Raw genomic sequence first — 25,650 nt, 5'->3', positions numbered from 1 at the left:
GCCTCCTGGGTTCACGCCATTCTCCTGCCTCAGCCTCCCGAGTAGCTGGGACTACAGGTGCCCGCCACCACACCTGGCTAATTTTTTGTATTTTTAGTAGAGGCGGGGTTTCACCGTGTTAGCCAGGATGGTCTCCATCTCCTGACCTTGTGATCCACCCACCTCGGCCTCCCAAAGTGCTGGGATTACAGGTGTGAGCCACCGTGCCCGGCCTATGAGCAGATCTTAATCTAGATCAGGGGTCACCAAAGTATGGCCCTTTGGCCAGGTCTGGCCCACTATGATTTTATAAATAAAACTTTATTGGAACATAGTTATGCCATTCATTTACATATTGGCTAAGGCTGTTTTCATGTTACAAGAATCGAGTAGCTGTGAAAAAAACTGTATGGCCCACAAAATCTAAAATATTTACTATTTAGCCCCTTGCAGGAAAAGTTTGTCCACCCCGATCTAGATTATCACCAACTCCTGTGGATTTATTAAAGAAGAAATCTTTATTGATCTATTCCATTAGCTAAGTACATGAATCTTTAACGTTGTCAATAGGTTCTTGGAAACTGTGACTTTAAATGAAATGTCATATAATAAAACCAATTTTACCATAGGCTAACTGATATAAACAAGAGTTAAGTTCCTTGGTCACAAAACATCACCAAACTTCTAAATAAAGATCCAAAACACTTCTTATATTAAACATTGAAATAAATGTGAGCTATACATACGTTTAAGAAAGATTCATAAAAACAGGATCATTATTTACCCAATTATTTTAGTTCAGGGTCAAGCACGGCCAGAGCCTATCCTGGCAGCTCAGGGTGCAAGGCAGGAACCCACCCTGGACAGGACACCATTCCAGTATACCACTCACACACACTCCCACACTCACTCATACTGAGACAATTTAGATACACCAATTAACCTAATGTGCACATCTTTGGGATGTAAGGGGAAACCCACAAAGGCATGGGAATATCTTGCAAACTTCACAAAGACAATGGCCCTGGCTGGAAATCTGTTTTTTTTTCCCCCTCATCAACATTATAGTGAAATAATGTTGAATGAAACAACATTATTTAAGGGCCTGCCATTGTCATCAAAATTGCGATAAGGTTTTTGTTTTTCCTTTCGTGTTTGGCTCTATAAACTTTTGTCGCAATTTAGACTTTATTTATTTATTCATTTATTTATTTATTGAGACAGAGTTTTGCTCTTGTTGCCCAGGCTGGAGTACAATGGTGCGATCTCGGCTCGCCACAATCTCCGCCTCCCAGGTTCAAGTGATTCTCCTGCCTCAGCCTCCCAAGTAGCTGGGATTACAGGCATGCGCCACCACGCCTGGCTAATTTTGTATTTTTAGTAGAGACGGGGTTTCTCCATGTTGGTCAGGCTGGTTTCGAACTCCCAACCCCAGGTGATCCGCCCGCCTCAGCCTCCCAAAGTTCTGGGATTACAGGCGTGAACCACCATGCCCAGCCTAGACTTTATTTTACCACAATAAGAAGCAGTTATTTGTCCAAAGTCATAGAGTAAATTAGTGATAACACTAATAAATCATTGATCATGATTCATGAAATACAGTATAAATCATAGGTGGTTGGGCATGATGGCTCATGCCTGTAATCTCAGCTCCTTTGGGAGGCCAAGGTGGAAGGATTGCCTGAGGCCTGGAGTTCAAGACCAGCCTGGGCAACACAGCAAGACCTCATCACTACATAAAAAGTAATAAAAGAAAATAAAATCATACACGTATTGAAAACCTATTTGCCAAGCAGAATGTCAGGCAGTGAAGACATGCACAAAATGAATGAGACAGAATATCTGCTTTTGAAAAAAAGAAAAGATATTCATTGAGTATAGACTTAAAAAACAAAATAAAACAAAACAAAAAAAGAATATCTGCTTTTGAGGAGCTTATGGACTACTGGAGAAAAAGTAAAAGTAAGTTGAATTACTCAAAGACATTTGGTTTCTCAAGCACATAATCCCAGTTTTATCAATCTTTTCTTTAAACACACACACACACACACACACACACACACACACACATATATTAGAGAGAATCTTGCTATGTTGCCCAGGTTGGTCTCAAATTTCTGGCTTCAAGTGATCCTCCCTCCTCAGCCTCCCTAGTGGCTGGAACTACAGGTGTGAGTCACAACACTTGGCTCATCAATTTTATTTATATTGTCATTGTCAAGCCACAGTGTCTGGCCTTTAGCAAATGGTTAATGCAGAGGTTCCAAAATTGGTTCAAGATAATTTCACTTGTTAATACTGAGTCCAAACAACTTAAAAAATTTATGTTCTGATAATTTAGCAGCAATTTGGAAAAAAATGAATTTAAAGAAAAGAATCAATAAATCAATTTTCTTATTTCATTTTTAAATGACCATAATTTCTTACTAATGAGATATAGGTATGAGCCTATTAGACACTGCACAACTTCTCAAAACTTGGAATCACATTGGACACTACCATTCTCATTTCCTATATCACATTGATTTTTGTGTGGTACTTCTTTTAATCACAGCAACTAACAAAACCCCAGCTTTGCAAAGATATAATGATATTGAAAGGAATGGAGAATGATCTAATGTTGAAACTGTGAACTGTCTGGAGCTAATAGTTTAAGTGATATCTGACAGATGTTGAATTATTCTTATTATTATTTTTGAGACAAGGTCTCACTCTGTCACCCAAGCTGGAATATAGTAGTGCCATCTCGGCTCACTAAAGCCTTGACCTTTTGGGAGGCCTCAGCCTCCCAAAGTGCTGAAATTACAGGCATGAGCCACTGTACCTAGCCTTGAATATTGTATTGTGTTTCCACTGAAAATTAAAAATGTTCTACAGCACTCTTGTGAATTGCTGCAATATCCAAGGTGCCTCAGAGTAGTTTGGGAACGGAGGGGGGTTAATCAATTTTAGTGAATAAGCATTGAATTTATTTTTGAATTTTTACTGATAGCTGTGGTGTACTTTTCAAAAGAATTATGTGAATCCTATTGGTAAAATGTTTTAATTAAGCTTCTTTACTTTCTTGGTGGTTATAAGAAGCAACAATTAAAGAGATCGGGTAGTTAGTTTAAAACAGTCCAATTTATTCTCCAAAGAAGATATGTAAATGGCCAATAAACACATGAAAAGATGTTCAACATCACTAATCATCAGAGAAATGCAAAACACCACCACAATGAGATTCCACTTCACATCCATTAGGATGGCTATTATTTAAATAAAGAAAAATCCCAGAAAATAACAAGTGTTGGCAAGGATGTGAAGAAATTGGAACTTTTGTGCCTTGCTGGTGGGAATGTAAAATGGTGCAGCTGCTATGGAAAAAAACACTACTGAGCTTCCTTAAAAAATTAAACATAGAATTTTATGATCCAGCAATTCCCTTTCTGGGCATATACCCAAAAGAACTGAAAGCAGGAACTCAAATAGATATTTGTACACCAATATTTGTAGCAGCATTATTCACAATAGCCAAAAGGTAAAAACAACCCAAGTTAAATGGGTATCTGTTCATTAACAGATGAATGGATAAAAAAAATGTGATATATACATACAATGAATTATTCAGGCTTAAAAATGAAATTCTGATGCATATTACCAATATAAATGAATTTCGAAGATATTATACTAAGTGAAAAAGGCCAGACAAAACAGAACAAAAATTATGTAATTCCACTTATATGAGGTACCTAGAGTAGTCAAACTCATAGAGACAAAGTAGAATGGTGGCTGCCAAGGGCTAGAGGGAGGCAAGACTAGGGAGTTATTATTTAATGGGTATAGAATTTCAGTTTGGGATAATGAAAAAGTTCTGTAGATGGATGATGGTGATGTTCGTACAACACTATGAATGTACATAATGCCACTGAACTATATACTTAAAACTGTTAAAACTAAATTTTATGTTGTATATATTTTACAATAAAGAATAGGTTGATATTAGTTATGAAGAAAATAGTTTCATATTGTATACATCGGAAAACAAAACAAAACAAAAAGAGACCAATTTTTAAAATATTAGAATAGCTCAACCACATTAAAAAAGTTGTAAGTCAGGCCAGGTGCGGTGGCTCACGCCCGTAATCCCAGCACTTTGGGAGGCCGAGGTGGGCAGATCACGAGATCAGGAGATCGAGACCATCCTGGCTAACACGATGAAACCCCGTCTCTACTAAATATACAAAAAATTAGCTGGGCATGGTGGCAGGCGCCTGTAGTCCCAGCTACTTGGGAGGCTGAGGCAGGAGAACGGTGTGAACTCAGGAGTCGGAGCTTGTGGTGAGCAGAGATTGCGCCACTGCACTCCAGCCTGGGGGACAGAGTGAGACTCCGTCTCAAAAAAAAAACAAAAAAAGTTGTAAGTCAAAGGGCCAAGTTTTCATTTTCTTTCCTTACAAATATGTAACTTAAATTAACATATGGCAGAATACCATAACAATTTCTCATTCTGCTTTTGTGGGATCAATATAACATTATGCATTTCTACCAATAAACCAAATATCTCATCACTAATTTCCATTTGAAACCAATCTGAACGACAAATCCTTATGGAAACCCAGACAATCTCATTTAAAAAGACTGCCTATGAATTCAATGAATAGTTACAGAGATTAGTGTTACTTTTGGAAAAGAATACTTACTGCCTTCCCATGTACACTGTAACAGATTAAGAGCACCTTCTATTCGTTTCCAGTGCTGAAGATGAAAGAAAGCATAGGCAACTGCTTCACTATCACCCCGTTTCAGAATGTGTTCTGGAGGTAAAATTAAACTTTTCATCTCTAATAAATACTGAAAGAGTAACACACAGACACATATACACACAACAGAAAAAAGAAAAATTAAATTGCGTAAATTCAAACACCCACAAAAATGTAGATTCAAAGTGTTAGAAAGTTAAACTGATTTTTAAAAAACGAAGTGAAATGACATGAAGATACTGATAACGTGTATAAAATGCTTATATACGCAAATTATGAAAACCAGAATATTTCTATAGGTAAAAATAAGGTGATAAATGGCATACGTGTGGCCTGGCTAAATACAAAATGGAAACTCGAGCTGAGAAGATGTGAGAATAGATATTTATTTTTCCAAAAAGGAGCTAAATGTAAAAATTACACACTTTTTATTTTTAAAATTCATTTATTTTAAATTTTTAATTAAGCCATTTCCTACTGAAAGGAAGAATTAAATATAAAAATTATGAAATCCAATTTTGGAACAATATTTGTGCAATTCTTTTTTCTCTTACATTTTATAGGTGAAAGAACTTAATTGTGGAAAAGTTCAATTAAATTCATATTTACTAAGTTCAAAGCACTGTGGTTGTTAGGGAATACCAAAGAACGCTTTGCCTGTTCTGTGGAGCTACATAATGCAATGGAAAAGACAGATTTCTTAAGTGAATAATTATAACAAGACTACAGTGAGTACTTTATTAGAGGTATAAACAATGTACAAGGCCGAGTGCGCTGGCTCACACCTGTAATCCCAACACTTTGAGAGGCCGAAATCGTGAGGTCAGGAGATTGAGATCATCCTGACCAACATGGTAAAACCCCATCTCTACTAAAAATACAAAAATCAGCTGGGCCTGGTGGTGCATGCCTGTAGTGCCAGCTACTCAAGAGGCTGAGGCAGCAAAATCACTTGAACCCGGGAGGCGGAAGTTGCAGTGAGCCGAGATTGCGCCACTGCACTCCAGCCTGGCGACAGAGCGAGACTCTGTCTCAAAAAAAAAAAAAAAAACACAAACAAAAGAAAAAAAAAGGTGCAATACATAGGAATACAGATAGAGGTATTAATTTTTTTAATTTAGTTTTTAAATAACAGCCTTTATTGAGATATAATTCACATACCTTAGAATTCACCCATTAAAGTATACAATTCGAGGATTTTTAATATATTCAGAGGTATGTGCAACTATTGCCAAAGTCAGTTTTAGAACATTTTCATCACTTCAAAAGAAAATCCTGTACCCTTTAGTTACAACTCACTTCTCCCCTACTCCCCTAACCCCCTTAAGCAACTACTAACCTATCTTATATCTCTATAGATTTGCCTATTCTGGATATTTCATACAAATGGAATCATTTTGTGACTGGTTTCTTTCACTTAGCATAATGTTTTCAAGGTTCACCCAGTTTGTAGCATGCATGGTACTTGTGCCTCATTTCTTCTTATGGCTGAATAATACTGCATTGTACGTATGTATGGTATATATGTTTTGTTTATCCATTCATCAACTGACAGATATTTGGTTGTTTTTAGCTTTTGGCTATTATGAATAATGTTGTTATAAACACTTGTGTATAAGTTTCAGAGTGAACATATGTTTTTGTTTCTCTTGAGTAAGTACCATGGAGTAGAACTGCTGAGTCATATGATAACTCTATGTTTAGGAAGTATTATGATTTAGAGGCTAGAAATAAACCACTTGATGGGATTTGACTTGATATTTACAGATAGGTAGAATGTGGATGAGTGGACTGGGGAGTGAGGAGAACAGCAGGAGGACATAAACAAAGCACATGGCCATCTTGAATAAAGGCACTGAACCAGAGCGCATACTGCAGGATACATTTAATGTGCCTGTTAAAGAAGTTATAGTTTTCTCTCAATTCTTCTTCAGATATGAACCTAAATTTTATCTTAAACTCCTAATGAAAATACTTGTACTAATATTATCATTTATAACAAAAGCAGTGTAATCACAGTTACTATAGCAATCAAATGTACTTGTTATATGTAGAAAGATACAAAGTTAACTATTTGTACAGCATCTTTACTATTAGTCAACTTAAAACCTTTAAAAACTTATTTAGTTAGCTAAATACTATCTCCAAAGACTGAGACCAGAATGCACTTGCCCTTCTAGAATAGGTTTGAAATTACCTCTTTGGTTCCAAACAATTTGATATCAAATTATGTGTCATAAGATACAAATTATGTTAACTTCTCTTATAAAATATAAAAAGAGAAACATTCCAGAGGTGTCTCAAAAGATACATTCTCAGATTTCAAATTCTAGTTCCTCAGGTTGTTATACAAACTAACGGGACAACAGAAATTAAAGAGCTGAATTTGTGAAACACTTTGTAAAACTGCTACAAGCAATAAGACTCTAGGAAGACTCTTAAAAACAAAAAGCTGTAGTGGTTTCAAAATTTAAGCCTTAATTTATTTAATCAGTATACATGTACTCCTCATATTATATCTAAAATAATTTTTTGATTTATGAAATGTACCTTTCCAACAATTACTAAGTTTAATGCCCATCTTTAATTACTCTTACTCTTGATGTCTTTGGCTCTGTTCTCAAAGTGTAAGAATATAGTCTGCTCATCAATTTATTTTAGCAGATGTCACAAACTATGAGATTATTTACTAATCCAGTTTGGGGACTTAACATTTCCCATTCAGTTTCTTAAAGGAATGCAGCAGAGGTTGTGTCCTGGTCAAGCAAAGCCCATTTGATGCCTGGTTGGGTTCTCTCCCCTTAGTGCTTTGGGCCTATATTCAGGAGGGTAATATTCTTTCTAATCCCCTCTAATCCTTGCCCATTTTTTTAAAACACAGTAAAAGATCACTCGCACCAGGCGGCTGTGGGAAAATGGACTCAAATAGCTGACCTCTGACATGACTCCTTATGTTCTTTGCAAGCGCACTAAGAGCTTCTTCAGTAGGAAGCAAAGAAAATGTGGCAATCACAGTGGAATTGTCATAATAAAAAGAATACTGAGTTTTCAGAAGAAAACTGCATAATATTTAAACCAGGTTCTTTCTATTAAAATTCTGTTTCATTTCACAGACAAGAGACAAAATATCCCAAATCATTTTCAGTGAATTTTAGAACTCCGAAGCCTTAAACCCCAACATGTTAAGTATTTAGTATATTCGTAACCATTTAGCAAATGTAAGCAAAGATATTCAGTTAACAATTATTAAGTAAAACTTATATTACAAAAAATATCAATTTGATGTGTTAAAAATACTTTTATTTATTTATTTTTGAGATGGTGTCTTGCTCTGTTGTCCAGGCTGGAGTGCAGTGGCTCAATCTTGGCTCACCACAACCTCTGCCTCCCAGGTTCCAGTGATTCTCCTGCCTCAGCCTCCCGAGTAGCTGGGACTACAGGCATGCACCATGATGCCAGGCTAATTTTTGTATTTTTAGTAGAAACGGGGTTTCACTATGTTGGCCAGGCTGGTCTCGAACTCCTGACCTCGTGATCCACCAGCCTCGGCTTCCCAAAGTGCTGGGATTACAGGCATGAGCCACCACGCCTGGCAAAAAAACATGCTTTTTTAAACAGCAACTATATACCTAAATTTTTACTGTTTAATAATCTGAGTGATAATTCAAGTGGTAAACACACATGGCATACTTATTAAGAAATTATACAAGATTTTATATTAAAAATATTTTCTATTTAATCATTTTAAAAATCTTCCTTGGTTGGGCACAGTGGCTTACACCTGTAATCCCAGTACTTTGAGATGCCAAGGCAGGTGGATCACGAGGTCAGGAGTTCAAGACCAGCCTGGCCAAGATGGTGAAACCCCGTCTCTACTAACTATACAAAAATTAGCCAGGCGTGGTGGCCACCTGTAATCCCAGCTACTCGGGAGGCTGAGGCAGATAACTGCTTGAAGCCGGGAGGTGGCAGTTGCAGTGAGCCGAGATCGTGCCACTGCACTCCAGCCTGGCAACAGAGCAAGACTCCGTTTCAAAAAGAAAAAAAAAAATCTTCCTTATGCTAGCTTATTTTTTATTTAAAATAATTATTTGTTATTTATTATTATTGGTGGTCCTACCCACCAGCAAATATCCTTTCCAATTTGACTTTAAAACAAAGCAATTTTTCGGGCCAGGCGCAGTGGTTCACGCCTGTAATCCCAGCACTTTGGAAGGCCTAGGCGGGAGGATCACGAGGTTAGGAGATCCAGACCATCTTGGCTAACACGGTGAAACCCCGTCTCTACTAAAAATACAAAAAATTAGCTGGGCGTGGTGGCGGGCGCCTGTAGTCCCAGCTATTCGGGAGGCTGAGACAGGAGAATGGCGTGAGCCCGGGAGGCGGAGTTTGCAGTGAGCCGAGATCGCGCCACTGCACTCCAGCCTGGATGACAGAGCGAGACTCTGTCTCAAAAAAACCCAAAAACCAAAAAACAAAAACAAAAAAGCAATTTTTCAATTCCTGATTAGACAGTAAAATAAAAGTTGATCCCCAAAATATAAGAGAAAAATTTCAATTTAAGGAAAATGTATATAAATTATAAGATTATTTATTTTATCTCCTTCACAAACTGCTACTCAGGAATTTCCGCTACCCAGCATAGGCTGTAACTTATTACACTATAAAAACCATATCCTTAAAATTCTACTACCATGCCTAGCATATTACACTAAAAGCAAGTATTAAAATACTTATTGGCCAGGTGCGGTGGCTCACACCTGTAATCCCAGCACTTTGGGAGGCTGAGACGGGCAGATCACCTGAGGTCAGGAATTCGAGACCAGCCTGGCCAACATGGTAAAACCCCATCTCTACTAAAGACACAAAAAATTAGCCAGGCATGGTGGTGGGTGCCTGTAATCCCAGCTACTTGGGAGGCTGAGGCAGGAGAATTGCTTGAACCCGGGAGGCAGGGGTTGCAGTAAGCCGAGATCGTGCCATTGCACTCCAGCCTGGGTGACAAGAGCAAAACTACATCTCAAAAAAAAAAAAAAAAACTTATTAACTGAGTTAATCTGATAAATACAGCTGAAATGTCTTCAAATTCATATTTATATTTTAGTTTTTACCAAAGATATATTTTAACTCTCTGGGAAAACTAAAACCAAATACAAAAACAAAAAACTCTGCTACCCAGACTTTAATTTTCTAAGAAGAATATAAAAGATTAAAAACTGACCGATGATTTTTTTCAGTCTTTTTTTTTCTGCTTAGTAAAGTATATGCTCAGTGTACAGAAATGGAAACATAACAGAGCTAAGTAGTAGAAAATAATATGTTTGGAGAATAAAAAAATAAACTAAAGACAGGGCATGGTGGTACATGCCTGTAGTCCCAGCTACTCAGGAGGCTAAGGCAGGAGGATAGCTGGACCTCAGAAGTTTGAGCTCCCTGCCTCAAAAAAAAAAAAAAAAAAAAAAGACAACAATCTGATTTATGTTTGTCTGGATTTCTTTTTCTATGCATAATACATTTTGCGCCTCCCTTCCTGTCTCTATACAGATCTAACTTTTTTTTTTGGAGATGGAATTTTGCTTTTGTTGTCCAGACTGGAGTGCAATGGTGTGATCTCGGCTCACTGCAACCTCTGCCTCCCGGGTTCAAGCGATTCTCCTGTCTCAGCCTCCTGAGTAGCTGGGATTACAGGCATGCACCACCACACCTGGCTAATTTTGTATTTTTAGTAGAGATGGGGTTTCACCATGTTGGTCAGGCTGATCTCAAACTCCTGACCTCGTCCGTCTGCCTCGGCCTCCCAAAGTGCTGGGATTACAGGCATGCGTTGCCCGGCCAATCTAACATTTTTAATTGTTGTATGATATCATATTTAAAGCTGAGTTATTTCATAATATAGTAAATACAGTCATGGTAAAATCACACTGTCATCTTTAAAAGGTAAAAAATGGTATTATTAAGCAAAACTTGTAAAAATAGTTACGTAAACTAGCTTAAAAATTTCAAGAAATGATGGTTCTAAAACTTTACTTTTTTTTTTTTTTTTTGAGACAGGGACTCACTCTGTCACTCAGGCTGGAGCGCAGTGGTATGATCATAGCTCACTGCAGCCTCGACCTCCTGGGCTCAAGCAATCCTCCTGCCTCAGCCTCCTTAGTAGCTGGGACTGTAGGTGCAACCACCACATTTGGCTAACTTTTTAATTTTTTTTTGTAGAGATAGGGTTTCACTGTGTTGCCCAGGCTGGTTTCTAACTCCTGGACTCAAGTGATCCTCTCACCTTGGCCTCTTGAAGTGCTGGGATTACAGGTGTGAGCCACTGTGCCCAGTCTACTTTCTTTAACTTAGATAGACTTTTAAAGCAATGCAGTTCCAAACTACAGATATGTCTGTTTCCCAGTGTTTACTGATTGTCTATATAGGCTAGGAAGAGTGTTGGACATTAAATGATAAGTAAGACAAGCGCCCTGCTTTTGTTCAGAGGGAACTATGGGAGAAACATACAAACAGACCAATTAAAAAAAAAAGATATGATTGAGATACTGAAGGAACAGAGAAGAGAAAGACGTTATCTCTTCTTGGGAAAACTAGAAAAAACTCCTTATAAAGGAGACAACAGATGAGCAGGGTCTTAAAGAATGAGTAGAAATTTGCCAGGTAGAGAAGACAATGGCAGTGAGGTATGATGAGGCATGACCAATCCAGGGAACAGTGACAATGGACATAATGAGCAAAGCAGAACTGGCAAAGAGTAAGGCTGGAGACAGATACTGGCCCAGAATATGAAGGGCTTTTATAGGTGTAATACTAAAAGGTTGGTCCTTATCCTGTAGGCAATCGGGAACAAGCAGAGGTCTTTTAAGACTTGCTATTTAGGTAGATAACTCTGGCAATAGCTGGAATGGAGAAGGGCTGATGGCAGAAAGATGAGTGAGGAATCTGTTTTAATAGTCCACACAAGATATGGTAAAGTATTTGAGATTCTTTCTATATCTATCTCTATGTGTTTAGAAATGTGTAGAAAATGTGGGCCAATATATACACCAAACAGTAACAGGTGATTACTTCAGAGAAGTAGAATTGGGAGGGAGAGAACAGGAGATTTCCACTTTGTAAGTCTGAAGAGTCTGAATTTTTAAAAAGTACCTATTACTTTTGTTATAATAATAATAATATATTTTTTAAAGTACAGGTAATGAAGGCAAACAAGGGTCAGTGACAGTGGGGATGAGATAGATGGCTAGATCTGAAAAACATTTCAAAGGTTATAATATGAGTTGGTAATTTGGAAATGGCAGAGGTAAGGGTTAATGAAGAGGATAATGAAGCCATAAATCAAAATATAGAAATAAATGAGAGGCAGTTTGGCAGTTTGAAGAAAGGACTTAACAAATTCTAAAAACTCTGTTTGAGACACATTGAAGTGTTTGAGGTACTTAACATGTGATTTCCACAACTAGATGGAAATGCTAAGTCTACAGACAAAGAAAGAAGCCAGAGATAAAAGACACAGATTTGGAAATTATCAACAAATAAAACATAGCTGATGACACAAACCAAAGCTAGGACCTAATATGTGCTATCAGACCTTCCATATTACCTCTGACTCAGCCTATTGTGTCTGTAATGAGAAACTGCTTGGGACAATTTTAACTAGCATTCAACTATGAACAATACATTCAAATGAGTAAAACAAGAGAATTTAGCCTGTTGCTTTTCACTAAAAATATAATTATTAAGGCTCCTTTGGAAGCTATGGTTAAAAAGACATAATGATGTATGGTCTAGTGGTTTCTTTTATGACTCTAAAGCCCTATGTATGCTTACACTCAAATTTACTTTAATTTTGCACTGCTTTGATCTTTATAATTTATCTTTAGATTACTTTTTTCTATTACTTTGTAAATCTTACAACAGCTTTTGACCAAAAGCAATATAATTCTGACCTGAAGTAATGATAATGCTTTATAATCTTCCTCTTAAAAGCAGAGGTTAAAGAAAAATCTCTCTGAAGGCATCTGAAATTAAGGTACTTTGCTCTTGATCAGTCATGCACACAAAGAACCAATTTATCTCTGCAATTAGTTTTCTCAGTGCACATTCTATAAGATTGGACAGGCAGGGCGAATGCAGAGTCCACATTGGTATGTATTGGGGGAGACTAAAGACAGTTCCCAGATAGAAAATAAACAGAACTGCTATGTGAATAAACTGAAAGAAAAGACAATACTACCTAACAATTTCAGGAGCCAAATAAAGTGACTTATACTGAAGGGAAAAGGAAACGAGGCTGGAGAGGGCATTGCTACATGAAAACTCCTTTCCACATCATCCTACAGAGCCACACCTCAAGATATAAGCATTTCATATCTCAACTCTTCTACTTAGGCCACAGTACAACATAAGGGAAAGGCAAAGGTTTCATTGTGCTCTAAGTTTGGGTCACAGACTTCAACACTTCTCCTTTGCTCTCTTTACTCCTGCTATGCCACTCGGAATGTCAACTGAGCACCTGTTTCCCTTTTATCTTTTATATATGCCAGTGCTATGATATAAGTAGTTTAGCCAGTGAAATGCAAGTCTACTGCTAAAGAGCTACTATCAGCCGGGCACAGTGGCTCAGCACTTTGGGAGTCCAAGGCGGGTGGCTCACCTGAGGTCAGGAGTTCAAGACCAGCCTGGCCAACATGGTGAAACCCTGTCTCTACTAAAAATACAAAAATTGGCCAGGTGTGGTGGCGGGTGCCTATAATCCCAGCTACTTGGGAGGCTGAGGCAGGAGAATTGCTTGAACCCAGGAGGCGGAGGTTGCAGTGAGCCGAGACTGTGCCATTGCACTCCAGCCTGGGCAACAAGAGCAAAACTCCATCTCAAAAAAAAAAAAAAAAAGAGCTACTATCTTCTAGGGTGGATAAGACTTGTAACATTCTACGGGCTTCCATTTCTGATCAACCAGAATAGATTTTACTTTCTATGTATCAATTTATTTTTAAAACTTCCTCTGCACTTAAAAGTCTTCAGGTATAGTCTACTTTCTTGGCAGCATAACACTAAAAGCAGTTTTATTGTAAAATAAGAAATAGTAATTTTTATTTATTATTATTATTATTTGAGATGGAGCTTTGCTCTTGTTGCCCAGGCTGGAGTGCAATGGCGCAATCTCGGCTCACTGCAACCTCTGCCGTCCAGGTTCAAGCGATTCTCCTGCCTCAGCCTCCCAAGTAGCTGGGATTACAGGCGCCCACCACCATGTCTGGCTAATTTTTTTTTTTTTTTTTTTTTTTGTATTTTCAGTAGAGACAGGGTTTTACCATGTCGGCCAGGCTGGTCTCAAACGCCTAACCTCAGATGATCCACCCATCTCGGCCTCCCAAAGTGCTGGGATTGCAGGCGTGAGCCACCACGCCCAGCCAAAATAGTAACTTTTAAATGCTACAGATAGCGTATTTCTAAATATGTACTCCAGTTATAAGGATTTTCTAAACACACTTTTGTTATTGTTTTGTTTCTTACTGCTCTACTTCACTCTTGCCCTAAGGGCTTCTTCTGTAAGACACAAACTGTTTTCAGGGTATTGTAACTAATTCAAATTAGTTATTACCTAACTATTATTATGTTATTAGCTAATTCAAATTAGTTAATTCCTAACTGTTTTCAATATCTTCACCATGACCTCATCTCAAAAAAGGAATCCCCCAAACCTTATACATTCTAAGGCTACAAACACTAAAATAACATCCACAAAGAAACAAACACTGAACAACTCAAAGAAGATGGGCCAGGCACAGTGGCTCATGCCTGTAATCCCAGCACTTTGGGAGGCCAAGGTGGGCGGACTGCCTGAGCCCAGGAGTTCAAGACCAGCCTGGACCAACGGCAAAACCCCATCTCTACAAAAAATACAAAAATTAGCTGGGTGGCATGCACCTGTAGTCCCAGCTACTAGGAAGGCTTAGGTGGGAGGATCACTTGAGCCCACCAGGCTGAGGCTGCAGTGAGTCATGATCATGCCACTGCACTCCAGCCTGGATGACAGAACAAAACCCTGTCTCAAGAAAAAAAAAAAAGGTACAGAAATAAAGTGACAACCACCACGATAATCAATAATAGCCTGACACTCAGACACTGTGTTAAGCACTTCACATACATTATCTAATTTCATCAGAAGGCATACTTTTACAATGCTTTCCATGCTAAGTCAAATTCTTTTTTCTTTATTGAGGTATAATTTTAAATACATAGATCCTAAATATGCGGCTTGATGAGTTTTGACAAATGTAGACAAGTAATGCCCAAATCAAGACATCATATTTTATTTCATTTTCTTCTTTTTTTTTTTTTTTTGAGACAGAGTCGTGCTCCGTCATCTAGGCTGGAGTGCAGTGGCGTGATATAGGCTCACTGCAACCTCCACCTCCTGGGTTCAAGTGATTCTCCTGCCTCAGCCTCCCAAGTAGCTGGGACTACAGGTGTGTGCCACCATGTCCAGCTAATTTTTTGTATTTTTAGTAGAGATGGGGTTTCACCATGCTGGCCAGGCTGGTCTCGAACTCCTGACCTCGTGATCCACCCACCTCAGCCTCCCAAAGTGTTGGGATTACAGGCATGAGCCACTGCGCCTGGCCAATAATAATGTTAAAGAATACCTTATAATAAAAAGATAAATAGAATACCTTTAATTTAAAAAACAAAAAAACAACAACAAAAAAAACAAATTTAGGCCAGGCACAGTGACTCAAGCCTGTAATCCTAGCACTTCGGGAGGCTGAGGCAGGAGGATCCCTGGAGCCCAGGAGTTTGAGATGAGCCCGGGCAACATAGGGAGACCCTGTTTTTTATAAATATATATATATATATATAAAACAAAAATTTAAAAATATGCAACTTGAACATATATCTGTCCAAAGAAAAAACACAAACAGCCAATAAACATATTAAAGTGATGCTTAATATTAGTCATTAGGGAAATACAAAACAAAACTACAATGAAATATCACTTCATACCCATTGGGATAACTATAATAAAAAAGATAATAATAAGTGTTGAGACAAATATAGAGGAATTGGAACTCACACATTATTGAGGGAATGTAACATAATGCAGTTACTCTGCAAAACAGTTTGGCAGTCTCTCAAAAAATTAAACAGAATTACTTGCGATCTACCAGTTCCACTTCTAGGTGTATACTTGACAGAATTGAAAAATTTATGTTCACACAAAAACTTGTACATGAATGTTCATAACAGCATTATTCATGCTAGTCAAAAAGTGAAACCAACCCAAATGTCCATCAGTTGAATGTATAAACAAAATGTGGTACAATGGAATAGTATTCAGCCATAAAATGAAGGAAGTACTGACATATGCTACATTATGCTAAGTGAAAGAAGTCAGACACAAAAGGCCACCATTATACGATTCAATTCATATGAAAAGTCCAGAATAGGCAAATGCATAAAGACAGAAAGTAGATTAATGGTTGTGAGGGACTGGGGGGTGACTACTAACAGGTACTTCTTTCCAGAATTAAATAGTGGTAATGATTTTACAACCTTGTGAATATACTAAAAACCACTGAATTATAACCTTTAAAAGTGAATTTTATAGTATGTAAATTATCTCAATAAAAAAGACAGTGTCGGCTGGGCGCAGTGGCTCACGCCTGTAATCCCACAACTATGGGAAGCCGAGGCGGGTGGATCACGAGGTCAGGAGATCAAGACCACCCTGGCTAACATGGTAAAACCCCATCTCTACTAAACATTACAAAAATTACCCGGGCGTGGTGGCACGCACCTGTAGTCCCAGCTACTCAGGAGGCTGAGGCAAGAAAATCGCTTGAAACCGGGAGGTGGAAGTTGCAGTGAGCCGAGATCGCACCACTGCATTCCAGCCTGGACGACAGAGGAAGACTCTGTCTCAAAAAAAAAAAAAAAACAAAAAAAACACAAAAAACTATAAAACCATTTGATGGTTGGATAAGAAAAGTATGAGATACCAGAATGAATGAAACAGAATGCAGTGGAATATTTAGAATATATGAAACAATTTCTACTGAAAATAAAACTGACAATTCATATAGTAGCTGAAAGATACACAACCGTCTTTGTGTTTGGCAACTAAAAAAAAAGTTCACTGAACCAAAGCCATAGCTAAATAATGAAGAATAAGTCAAAAACTATGAACACATGTTGTTCTAATTTTTTTACTGTGGTACTATCAGTTACTATACACTGAAATTCATTTAGTAGTATAAAAAAGCTATAGAAGCTATCAATATTAATGAAATACCTAAAAGCAAATTCATTGCTTGAAGAAATTTATATGATCTTTCTCTATTGCACTTCTAGTAGTTTCCAGCTTTAACAAATTGCACAGCTCTAGACCTACAGCCATTTCTGTTGTAGTTATGTGGAAAGTTGCCAAAAATATTTCCTGCTAAAACAGCTTTATCCTTTGTCATTTTACTGCTAAGATGCATACAACCATTTGTATAATAAATTTATGAGAATAAAAGATGTATATATATATATATATATATATACATGTATTTGAAATGTCACTGTTCCTTAGGTTGAATAAGTTATTGTGACTCACAATTGAAGTGTGAAGAAGAAAACCCCTAAATCCCTTTATGTTTGCTTGCTTCCAGCTGACAGTCAGGAATAGAGACCATAACAGGAGAAAAAGAGGGTCTGTACATACCTCATCAATTGTAAAACCCTAGCAAAAACAGCCAGTCACAAATTCCAGAGCTCTCCCAGTTCATATAACATCAATGTTATTTAAGTGAGATATTATTCAGGTTGCTGAAGCTTAAAACTTCTCCAAAAGTTTTGGCTCACAAATCTTCTCCAAAAGTGGTGGCTCACGCCTGTAATCCCAGCACTTAGCAGGGCCGAGGCAGGTGGGCCACTTGAGGTCAGGAGTTCGAGACCAGCCTGGCCAACATGGTGAAACCCCATCTCTACTAAAAATACAAAAATTAGCTGGGCGTGGTGGCTCATGCCTGCAGTCCCAGCCACTTAGGAGGCTGAGGCAGGAGAATCGCTCGAACCCGGGAGGTGAAGGTTGCAGTGAGCCGAGATCGGCCCACTGCACTCCAGCCTGGGTGACAGAGCGAGACTGTCTCAAAAAAACCAAATTCTTCAAAAAAACCTTAATAATTATTGTGTTTCATAACACTCGGCTTAAAGGGTCTATCTACAAACAATAATATAAGTTTATAGCATCACTCACTTAGCTGGGTATTTTGAAATAGCTGAATTGTCAACTGCTTTGATATTTAGTTGAGGGGAAAATGGGTAAATTTCTACCTATAAATAAAAATGACATTAAAATGTTAAAGTGTATATGTATGTATATCTATCTATATATATATCTATATAGTTTTATTTATTTATTTGAGACAGAGTTTCGCTCTTGTTGCCCAGGCAGAGTACAATGGCACAATCTGGGCTCACTGCAACCTCCACCTCCCAGGTTCAAGTGATTCTCCTGCCTCAGCCTCCTGAGTAGCTGGGGTTACAGGCATGTGCCACCAGGCCTGGCTAATTTTGTATTTTTAGTAGAGATGGGGTTTCTCCATGTTGGTCAGGCTGGTCTCTAACTCCTGACCTCAGGTGATCCATCCGCTTCGGCCTCCCAAAGGGCTGGGATTACAGGTGTGAGCCACCACGCCCAGCCTATACAGTTTTAATGAAGCATACTTTATATATCCCAAAATTCATGTTTGTAACTATAGACATATCTTGGACATATTGCAAGTTCACTTCCAGACCACTGCAATAAAGCAAATATCAAAATAAAGCAAGTCACACAAATTTTTTGGTTTCCCATGACATATAAAATTTACTTTGCCCAGATCCACCAGAGGAATCACTATATATGGGACCTACGGCCTTACTAAATGTATTTCTGAAATAATAGGACTTCCAAGTCAAAATGACTCCTTGATCTGTGGGCTGCAGAATGGCTGTTGTGTTAGCAGGTGTGGAAACATTAATCTCCTTGTACATCTCCATCAGAGCTCTTGGGTGACTAGGTACATTGTCAATGAGCAGTAATATTTTAAAAAGAATCATGTCTGAGCAGTAGGTCTCAACAGTGGGCCTAAAATAGTGTTTAAACCATGCTATAAACAGATGTGCTGTCATCCAGGCTTTGTTGTTCCATTTATAGAGCACAGGCAGAGAAGATTTAGCATAATTCTTAAAGACCCTAGGATTTTTGGAATGGTAAGTAAGCACTGGCTTCAACTTAAAGTCACCAGCTGCATTAGCCCCTAAGAAGAGAGTCAGCTTGTCCTTTGAAGCTTTGAAGCCAGGAACAACTTCTCCTCTCTAGCTATGAAAATCTTAGTTGGCATCTTCTTCCAATAGAAGGCTGTTTCATCTACTTTGGAAATCTGTTGCTTCTCAACATGAGCAAAGTAGAAAAAAGAAAAAGAGCAAAAAAATTTAAAGAAAATATTTTGTTTATTATATCTACCTTCATGGAATAAATATAACTCTAAATCAAAGATGAAATTATAAACAAATTAGAAAATATTTTGGGCCAAGGGAGGTGGCTCACACCTGTAATCCCAGCACTTTGGGAGGCTGAGGAGGGAGGATGCTTGAGGCCAGGAGTTTGAGGCCAGGAGTTCAAGACCAGTCTGGGCAACATGTGGAGATCCTGTCTCTATTTTTTTTTAAAGAAAATATTTTGAACTAAATTATGTAAAAAATGTTGCTATAGTATGCAGTTAAAATTGTGTTGAGAGAAGTTTCTAGATTTAACTGGGTATATCAGAAGAAAGACTGAAAATTACGAAGTACCTATGTGAGAAGACACAGGAAATTAAAATAAAATAAACTCAAATTAAGTTGAAGGAAGGCAATAAAGAACAGAAATGAATGAACCAGAAAATAAATAGTAGAAAAAACCCAACAAAGCCAGAGCCAAGTTCTTGGCAAAAACAAGTAAGATTGGCAAATCCCTAAAGAACCTGATCAAGAAAAATAAAACTAGCCAAGGTTAGGAATTAAAAAGTGGGGCCAGGTGCAGTAGCTTATGCCTGTAATCTCAGCACTTTGGGAGGCCGAGGCGGGCTGATCATCTGAGGTTGGGAGTTTGAGACCAACCTGACCAATACGGAGAAACCCCGTCTCAACCGAAAATACAAAATTAGCTGGGTGTGGTGGCACATGCCTGTAATCCCAGCTACTCAGGAGGCTGAGGCAGGAGAATCACTTGAACCCGGGAGGTGGAGGTTGCAGTGAGCCAAGATCGCGCCATTGCACTCCAGCCCGGGCAGCAAGAGCAAAACTCCCTCTCAAAAAAAAAAAAAAAAAGAATTAAAAATTGGGTATTACAACTAATCCTGCAAATACTAATATGGCAATAAAAGGATTTTATGAATACCTTATGTCAATACATTTGAGAATTTTGATGAAATAAATTTTTAGAAAAATACAACTTACCAAAAACATAAGAAACAAAAAATTTCAATAGTTATGATATGCTTAGAAATTGAATTTGTAATTAAACTATTAAAGAAATGAAATTTATAACTCAAAGTCTTCTCACAAAGAAAACTGAAGAATCAGATGGCTTTAATAACAAATTTACTAATCATTTAGGGCAGAAATAATTCTAATTTTATACAAATTATTCCACAGAATAAATAAACGGGGACCACTCTTTAACTCATTTATAAATCCAGGGCCAGGCGTATGTTTGCTCACACCTGTAATCCCAGCACTTTGGGAGGCTGAGGCGGGCAGATCGCTTCAGCCTAGGAGGTGGAGGTTGCAGTGGGCCAAGATCGTGCCACTGCACTCCAGCCTGGGCATGAGAGCAAGACCCCGTCTTTTTTTTTTTTTTTCCTGTTTTTTTTTTTTTTTTTTTTTTTTTTTTTTTGAGACGGAGTCTCACTCTGTAGCCCAAGCTGGAGTGCAGTGGTGCGATCTCGGCTCACTGCAACCTTCATCTCTAGGACTCAAGTGATTCTCCTGCCTCAGCCTCCCAAGTAGCTGGGACTACAGGCGCACCCCACCACACCCGGTTAATTTTTTTGTATTTTTAGTAGAGACAGGGTTTCACCATACTGCCCTCGGTGGTCTCGAACTCTTGAGCTCAGGCGATCCACCCACCTCGGCCTCCCAAAGTGCTGGGATTACAGGCGTGAGCCACTTCGCCCGGACTTTTTTTTTTTTTTTAATGAGACAGAGTCTCACTCTGTCACCTAGGCTGGAGTGTAATGGCACTATCTCGGCTCACTGCAACCTCTGCCTCCTGAGTTCAAGCAATTCTCCTGCCTCAGCCTCTCGAATAGCTGAAGAGCCTGTCTCAAAAAGAAAAAAAAAGCCAGACGCGCTGGCTCACGCCTGTAATCCCAGCACTTTGGGAGGCCGAGGCGGGCAGATCACGAGGTCAGGAGATCGAGACCATCCTGGCTAACACTGTGAAACCTCGTCTCTACTAAAAATACAAAAAATTAGCCAGGCGTGGTGGCGGGCGCCTGCAGTCTCAGCTACTTGGGAGGCTGAGGCAGGAGAATGGCATAAACCCGGGAGGCAGAGCTTGCAGTGAGCCTGGATCGCGCCACTGCACTCCAGCCCGGGAGACAGAACAAGACTCCGTCTCAAAAAAAAAAAAAAAAATCCATAAATAAAGAAAAAGTACAGATCAAAAACATAAAGGGAGGAAATGAACATAATTAATAAATAAGAATACAAATGAATAAGAATAGTGGTTACCTTTAGGTAGGAAGGGAGGTTGTAATGGGAAAGGGCACTCAGGCGTCTGTGGGTTGATAATGTTCTGTTTCTTGATCTCGGTAGTTTTCAAGCATTTACTTTGTAATAAATCATTAAGATGCACATTTTTGTCTCATACACTTTGCTGCATGTGTAGTAGAACTCATAATAAAAAGTTTACAAGGCTGGGCACGGTGGCTTATGCCTGTAATCCCAGCACTTTGGGAGGCTAAGGCGGGCAGATCACAAGGTCAGGAGATCGAGACCATACTAGCTAACATGGTGAAACCTCGTCTCTACTAAAAATACAAAATAATTAGCTGGGCGTGGTGGCGCGCACCTGTAGTCCCAGCTACTTGGGAGGCTGAGGCAGAAGAATCGCTTGAACTCTGGAGGCGGAGGTTGCAGTGAGCCGAGATTATGCCACTGCACTCCAACTTGGGCGAAAGCAAAACTCTGTCTAAAGAAAAATAAAAGTTTACAGTACTCACTCCTTATCCTCAGGACATATGTTTTAAGACTCCCAGTGGATATCTGAAACCACAAATAGTACCAAACCCTACGTACACCATGTTTTTTCCTCTAAATATATGCCCATGATAGAATTTAATTTATAATTTAGGCACAGTAAGAGACTAATAACAATAACTAATGATAAAATAGAACAGTTATAACAATATGTCAATCTTGCATTTGGGGTCACTATTAAGTAAGATAAAGGTTTCCTGAACACAAGCACTATGATACCATGACAGTCGATCTGATAACCGAGTTGGCTACTAAGTGACTAATGGGCGGGTAGCATAGACAGTGTTGGATATGCTGGACAAGGGGATGAGTCATGTACTAGCCTGGATGGAGGGGGATGGTGTAAGATTTCATCAAGCTACTCAGAACGGCATGCAACTTAAAACTTATGAATTGTTTATTTCTGGAATTTTCCATGTAATATTTTCAGACTGAGGCTGACTGTGGGTAACTGAAACCATGGAATGCAAAACCGTAGATATGGGTGAACCGCTGTCTTTAAATTTATGGAACCAGTGTCACTTAATGAGAGAATGGTATAAATATTTGTTGACTCTCTTTCTTGGACTTAAGTACTTTTCTTAACCATATCTTTACTTACTCTAACAGGCTTACAACATCCTTTTCTTGGAAATTATCTTTTAGCGATTAATCTCTTTACTGTAGCTCTTTAGCTTCCAAGCTCTATTAACACCCTTTCACTGGAATCAATAGCTATAATTACCTTCCGTAGTAAGGGCATCTATTCTTGAATTGTCTATACTTCCTAACATGGGGCATTGTTTGTAGAACCCCAATTTTTTTTTTGAGATGGGGTTTCACTCTGTCACCCAAGGCTTCAGTGCAGTGGCGTGATTGCAGCTCACTGCAGTCTCGACCTCCTGGACTCAAGCAATCTTCTCCCCTTGGTCTCCCAAGTAGCTGAGACAACAGGAAGCATCACCACACTCAGATAATTTTTGTATTTTTTGCAGAGATGAGGTCTCACCACGTTGCCCAGCCGCTAGTCCCAAACTCCTGGGCTCAAGTAATCCTCCCACCTCGGCCTCCCAAAGTGTTGAGATTATAGGCATGAGCCACTGTGCCCAGACCAAACCCCAAAATTTAATTTTGTGTTGTAACACACAAAGATTAAGCAATAATTTGTATAACTGCAAGGTGTACAATATAAAGACAAAGCAAGTATATAGACTCATTGGGGATGAAATAAGCATCAGCCAGTTTTTCTGGGAATTTCCACATCTGCCTCCTATCATTGATTATTTTAATCTGTTTGTCTTCAGTTTTTGTCTACCCAACCCTAGTTCAAAACCCAGGCATCTGTCTAGAAAAAGCTTTCACAGTAACAGGAAATTTGATTTAGTGGTAAGAAATATGAATAATCTTTTATTAAGACCAACCCATTATTTATTTTCTACAACTATACTAAAAGAACAGCTAAGTGAACACAGTTCAAATTATATTTTGATAGTAATTACAAAGCATATAGCTAACTATTGCTCCTATCTACCTTTCTAAATGCCTAAATGTTTCAACGTCCCCTGTAAGGTGAATAATAAGCATCAAAATATAGCAGATTAAAACAATTCTGCACCAAATTATGGTGACCCAGACTCTGGTCTACAAACTGTCATCAATTTGATAAACTTAAATAAAGGTAGTATTTTTATCATAAAATTTCTCACTTTTGGAACATGAGGATTAAATTCCACAGCTCTATGAATTGCTTCCACGGCATTAATTTCTGCTGTGCTTAATCCTCTTCTGGAGGCTGTTTCTGGAGAGAATCTACAAGAAAACCACAAAATGAAAAAATAAATATGCTAAAAAAAAGAAAAAAGTATGAATTTAGATAATAATACAGCCCCTTGAATCAAAAGAAGTTTCTGGAGATGGCCAAAAACAAAGCCAGAGGACTACCAAAAAAAAAAAAAAAAAAAAATTAAAGCTGGCCGGGCGCAGTGGCTCATGCTTGTAATCCCAGCACTTTGGGAGGCTGAGATAGGCGGATCCTCTGAGGTCAGGAGTTAGAGACCAGCCTGACCAACATGGAGAAACCCCATCTCTACTACAAATACAAAATTAGCTGGGTGTGGTGGTGTGTGCCTGTAGTCCCAGCTACATGGGAGGCTGAGGCAGGAGAATCACTTGTACCCGGGAGGCAGAGGTTGCAGTGAGCCAAGATTGTGCCATTGCACTCCAGCCTGGGCAACAAGAGTGAAATTCTGTCTCAAAAAAAAAAAAAAAAGTATAGTCTTGTGGGTTCAACATAGAAAAAACAAAGCAGCATAAGGAATGAAAGTCTTCAAACTTAGGTAAAGAAGGCCTTCAGGAGAAGTCCACTGAAGGTACACTTTAGGAAAGGTAATAAAGTAATAAATGCAACACAGTGATATCCAGAGAATCTCATGAAATAGCAGTACATTCTTATCAAATTCTTATTTGAGAGGACACAAATGGAAAATTCCATTCTAATTCATATAAAAGCATAAAAATCTAAGGTGAAAGAAAATGGCCACCATTTGGTTGGTTTCTGAGTATCTTATCTGCACAATAAAGAGAATTCACTAAGAGTAGCCAAAAATACAAGAAAAGCAGAAGAACTCAGAATTATACTCTAAGAAGAGATAACATAAGCCTATTTCCCTACTACACACTTTATCATCATCATCATAGTTACTATTTTGTGTGTGTACTTTCTTTCTAGACATTGCTTTAGGCACTTACCACACATAATCCTCCTACAACCCTCCTGCAATATTAGTCTCATTTTACAGATGAAGGAGAGACTCAAAATGATTAACTTGCCTACAGTCCTATAGCTAAAATGTGGTAGAGTTTGAATTTGAGCTCAGGTTAGCTCTAAAAACTTTGCTCTTTCCACTACACACAGCAAGAAGCCTAAAAGCCCAAGAAGATCCAGGGCTATTCAGAAGGAAGTAGAGTGGAAAACAGCATTGTTTAAAGTCAGTAGAGGACAAGCATAATACTGAGTTTAGCAGTCTTTCCAAATCATTGTAGTTTTTATAACACGTACTTTTCTGAAACAGTCCTTGTCTTCAACAGTGCTGCTGTGTAACAGATTGCTGCTGACTTTGGAAGGCTTATATCTGTAACGATAATTTTCAATTTAGGTAGGAATTACAAAAAAGGTATTGAGACAATTTTTTAATAAGAATAATTCACGGCCGGGCATGGTGGCTCACGCCTATAATCCCGGCACTTAGGGAGGCTGAGGCGGGTGGATCATGAGGTCAGGAGTTCAAGACCGGCCTGACCAAAATGAAGAAACCCCGTCTCTATTAAAAATACAAAAATTTGCCAGGCGTGGTGGTGCATGCCTGTAATCCCAGCTACATGGGAGGCTGAGGCAGGAGAATCGCTTGAACCTAGGAGGCGGAGGTTGCAGTGAGCCAAGATCGTGCCATTGCACTCCAGCCTGGGCAACAAGAGTGAAACTCCGTCTCCAAAAAAAACAAAACAAAACAAAACAAAAAAAAGAATAATTCACAGTGCAATGCAAATTCAATAGTTATATAGGAAAAACCTGGACGTAATGTTGAAAAATCTATAATATAGTAGGAAAAACCCGTATATGAAGTTGAAAAAGCTGAATCTGAATCTTTATCTTATTATTTACCAGCTAAGCATCTCTGAGCTA

General features: G+C 38.5%; 1 protein-coding gene across 41 annotated transcripts in view; it reads right to left on the bottom strand.

The window, feature by feature from the left end:
- Nucleotides 1-25,650, bottom strand: part of ST7L (suppression of tumorigenicity 7 like) — a 102,863-nt gene that overhangs the window by 33,286 nt on the left and 43,927 nt on the right. For 31 of the 41 annotated variants that reach the window (XR_008669511.1, XM_055355059.2, XM_055355043.2 and 28 more), the window contains 3 exons: nt 25,027-25,099; nt 23,675-23,777; nt 4,662-4,812 (listed from right to left, as the gene is read on the bottom strand). Coding sequence is in view for 35 of the 41 variants with exons in the window: in XM_055355059.2 (XP_055211034.1) it covers nt 4,662-4,812; nt 23,675-23,777; nt 25,027-25,099 (327 nt within the window). In the remaining 6 variants the exon portion in view is untranslated. Of the gene's footprint in view, nt 1-3,083; nt 4,355-4,661; nt 4,813-23,674; nt 23,778-25,026; nt 25,100-25,650 lie in introns of those variants that run through there. The other 10 variants (XR_008669515.1, XR_010131563.1, XR_008669516.2 and 7 more) reach the window with 2 other exon arrangements.

Source organism: Gorilla gorilla, chromosome 1, assembly GCF_029281585.2.
Source record: "Gorilla gorilla gorilla isolate KB3781 chromosome 1, NHGRI_mGorGor1-v2.1_pri, whole genome shotgun sequence".
NCBI classification, from domain to species: Eukaryota; Metazoa; Chordata; class Mammalia; order Primates; family Hominidae; genus Gorilla; species Gorilla gorilla.
Note: the sequence above shows the minus strand (reverse complement) of the source record. Positions and strands in the feature narration are given on the sequence as shown.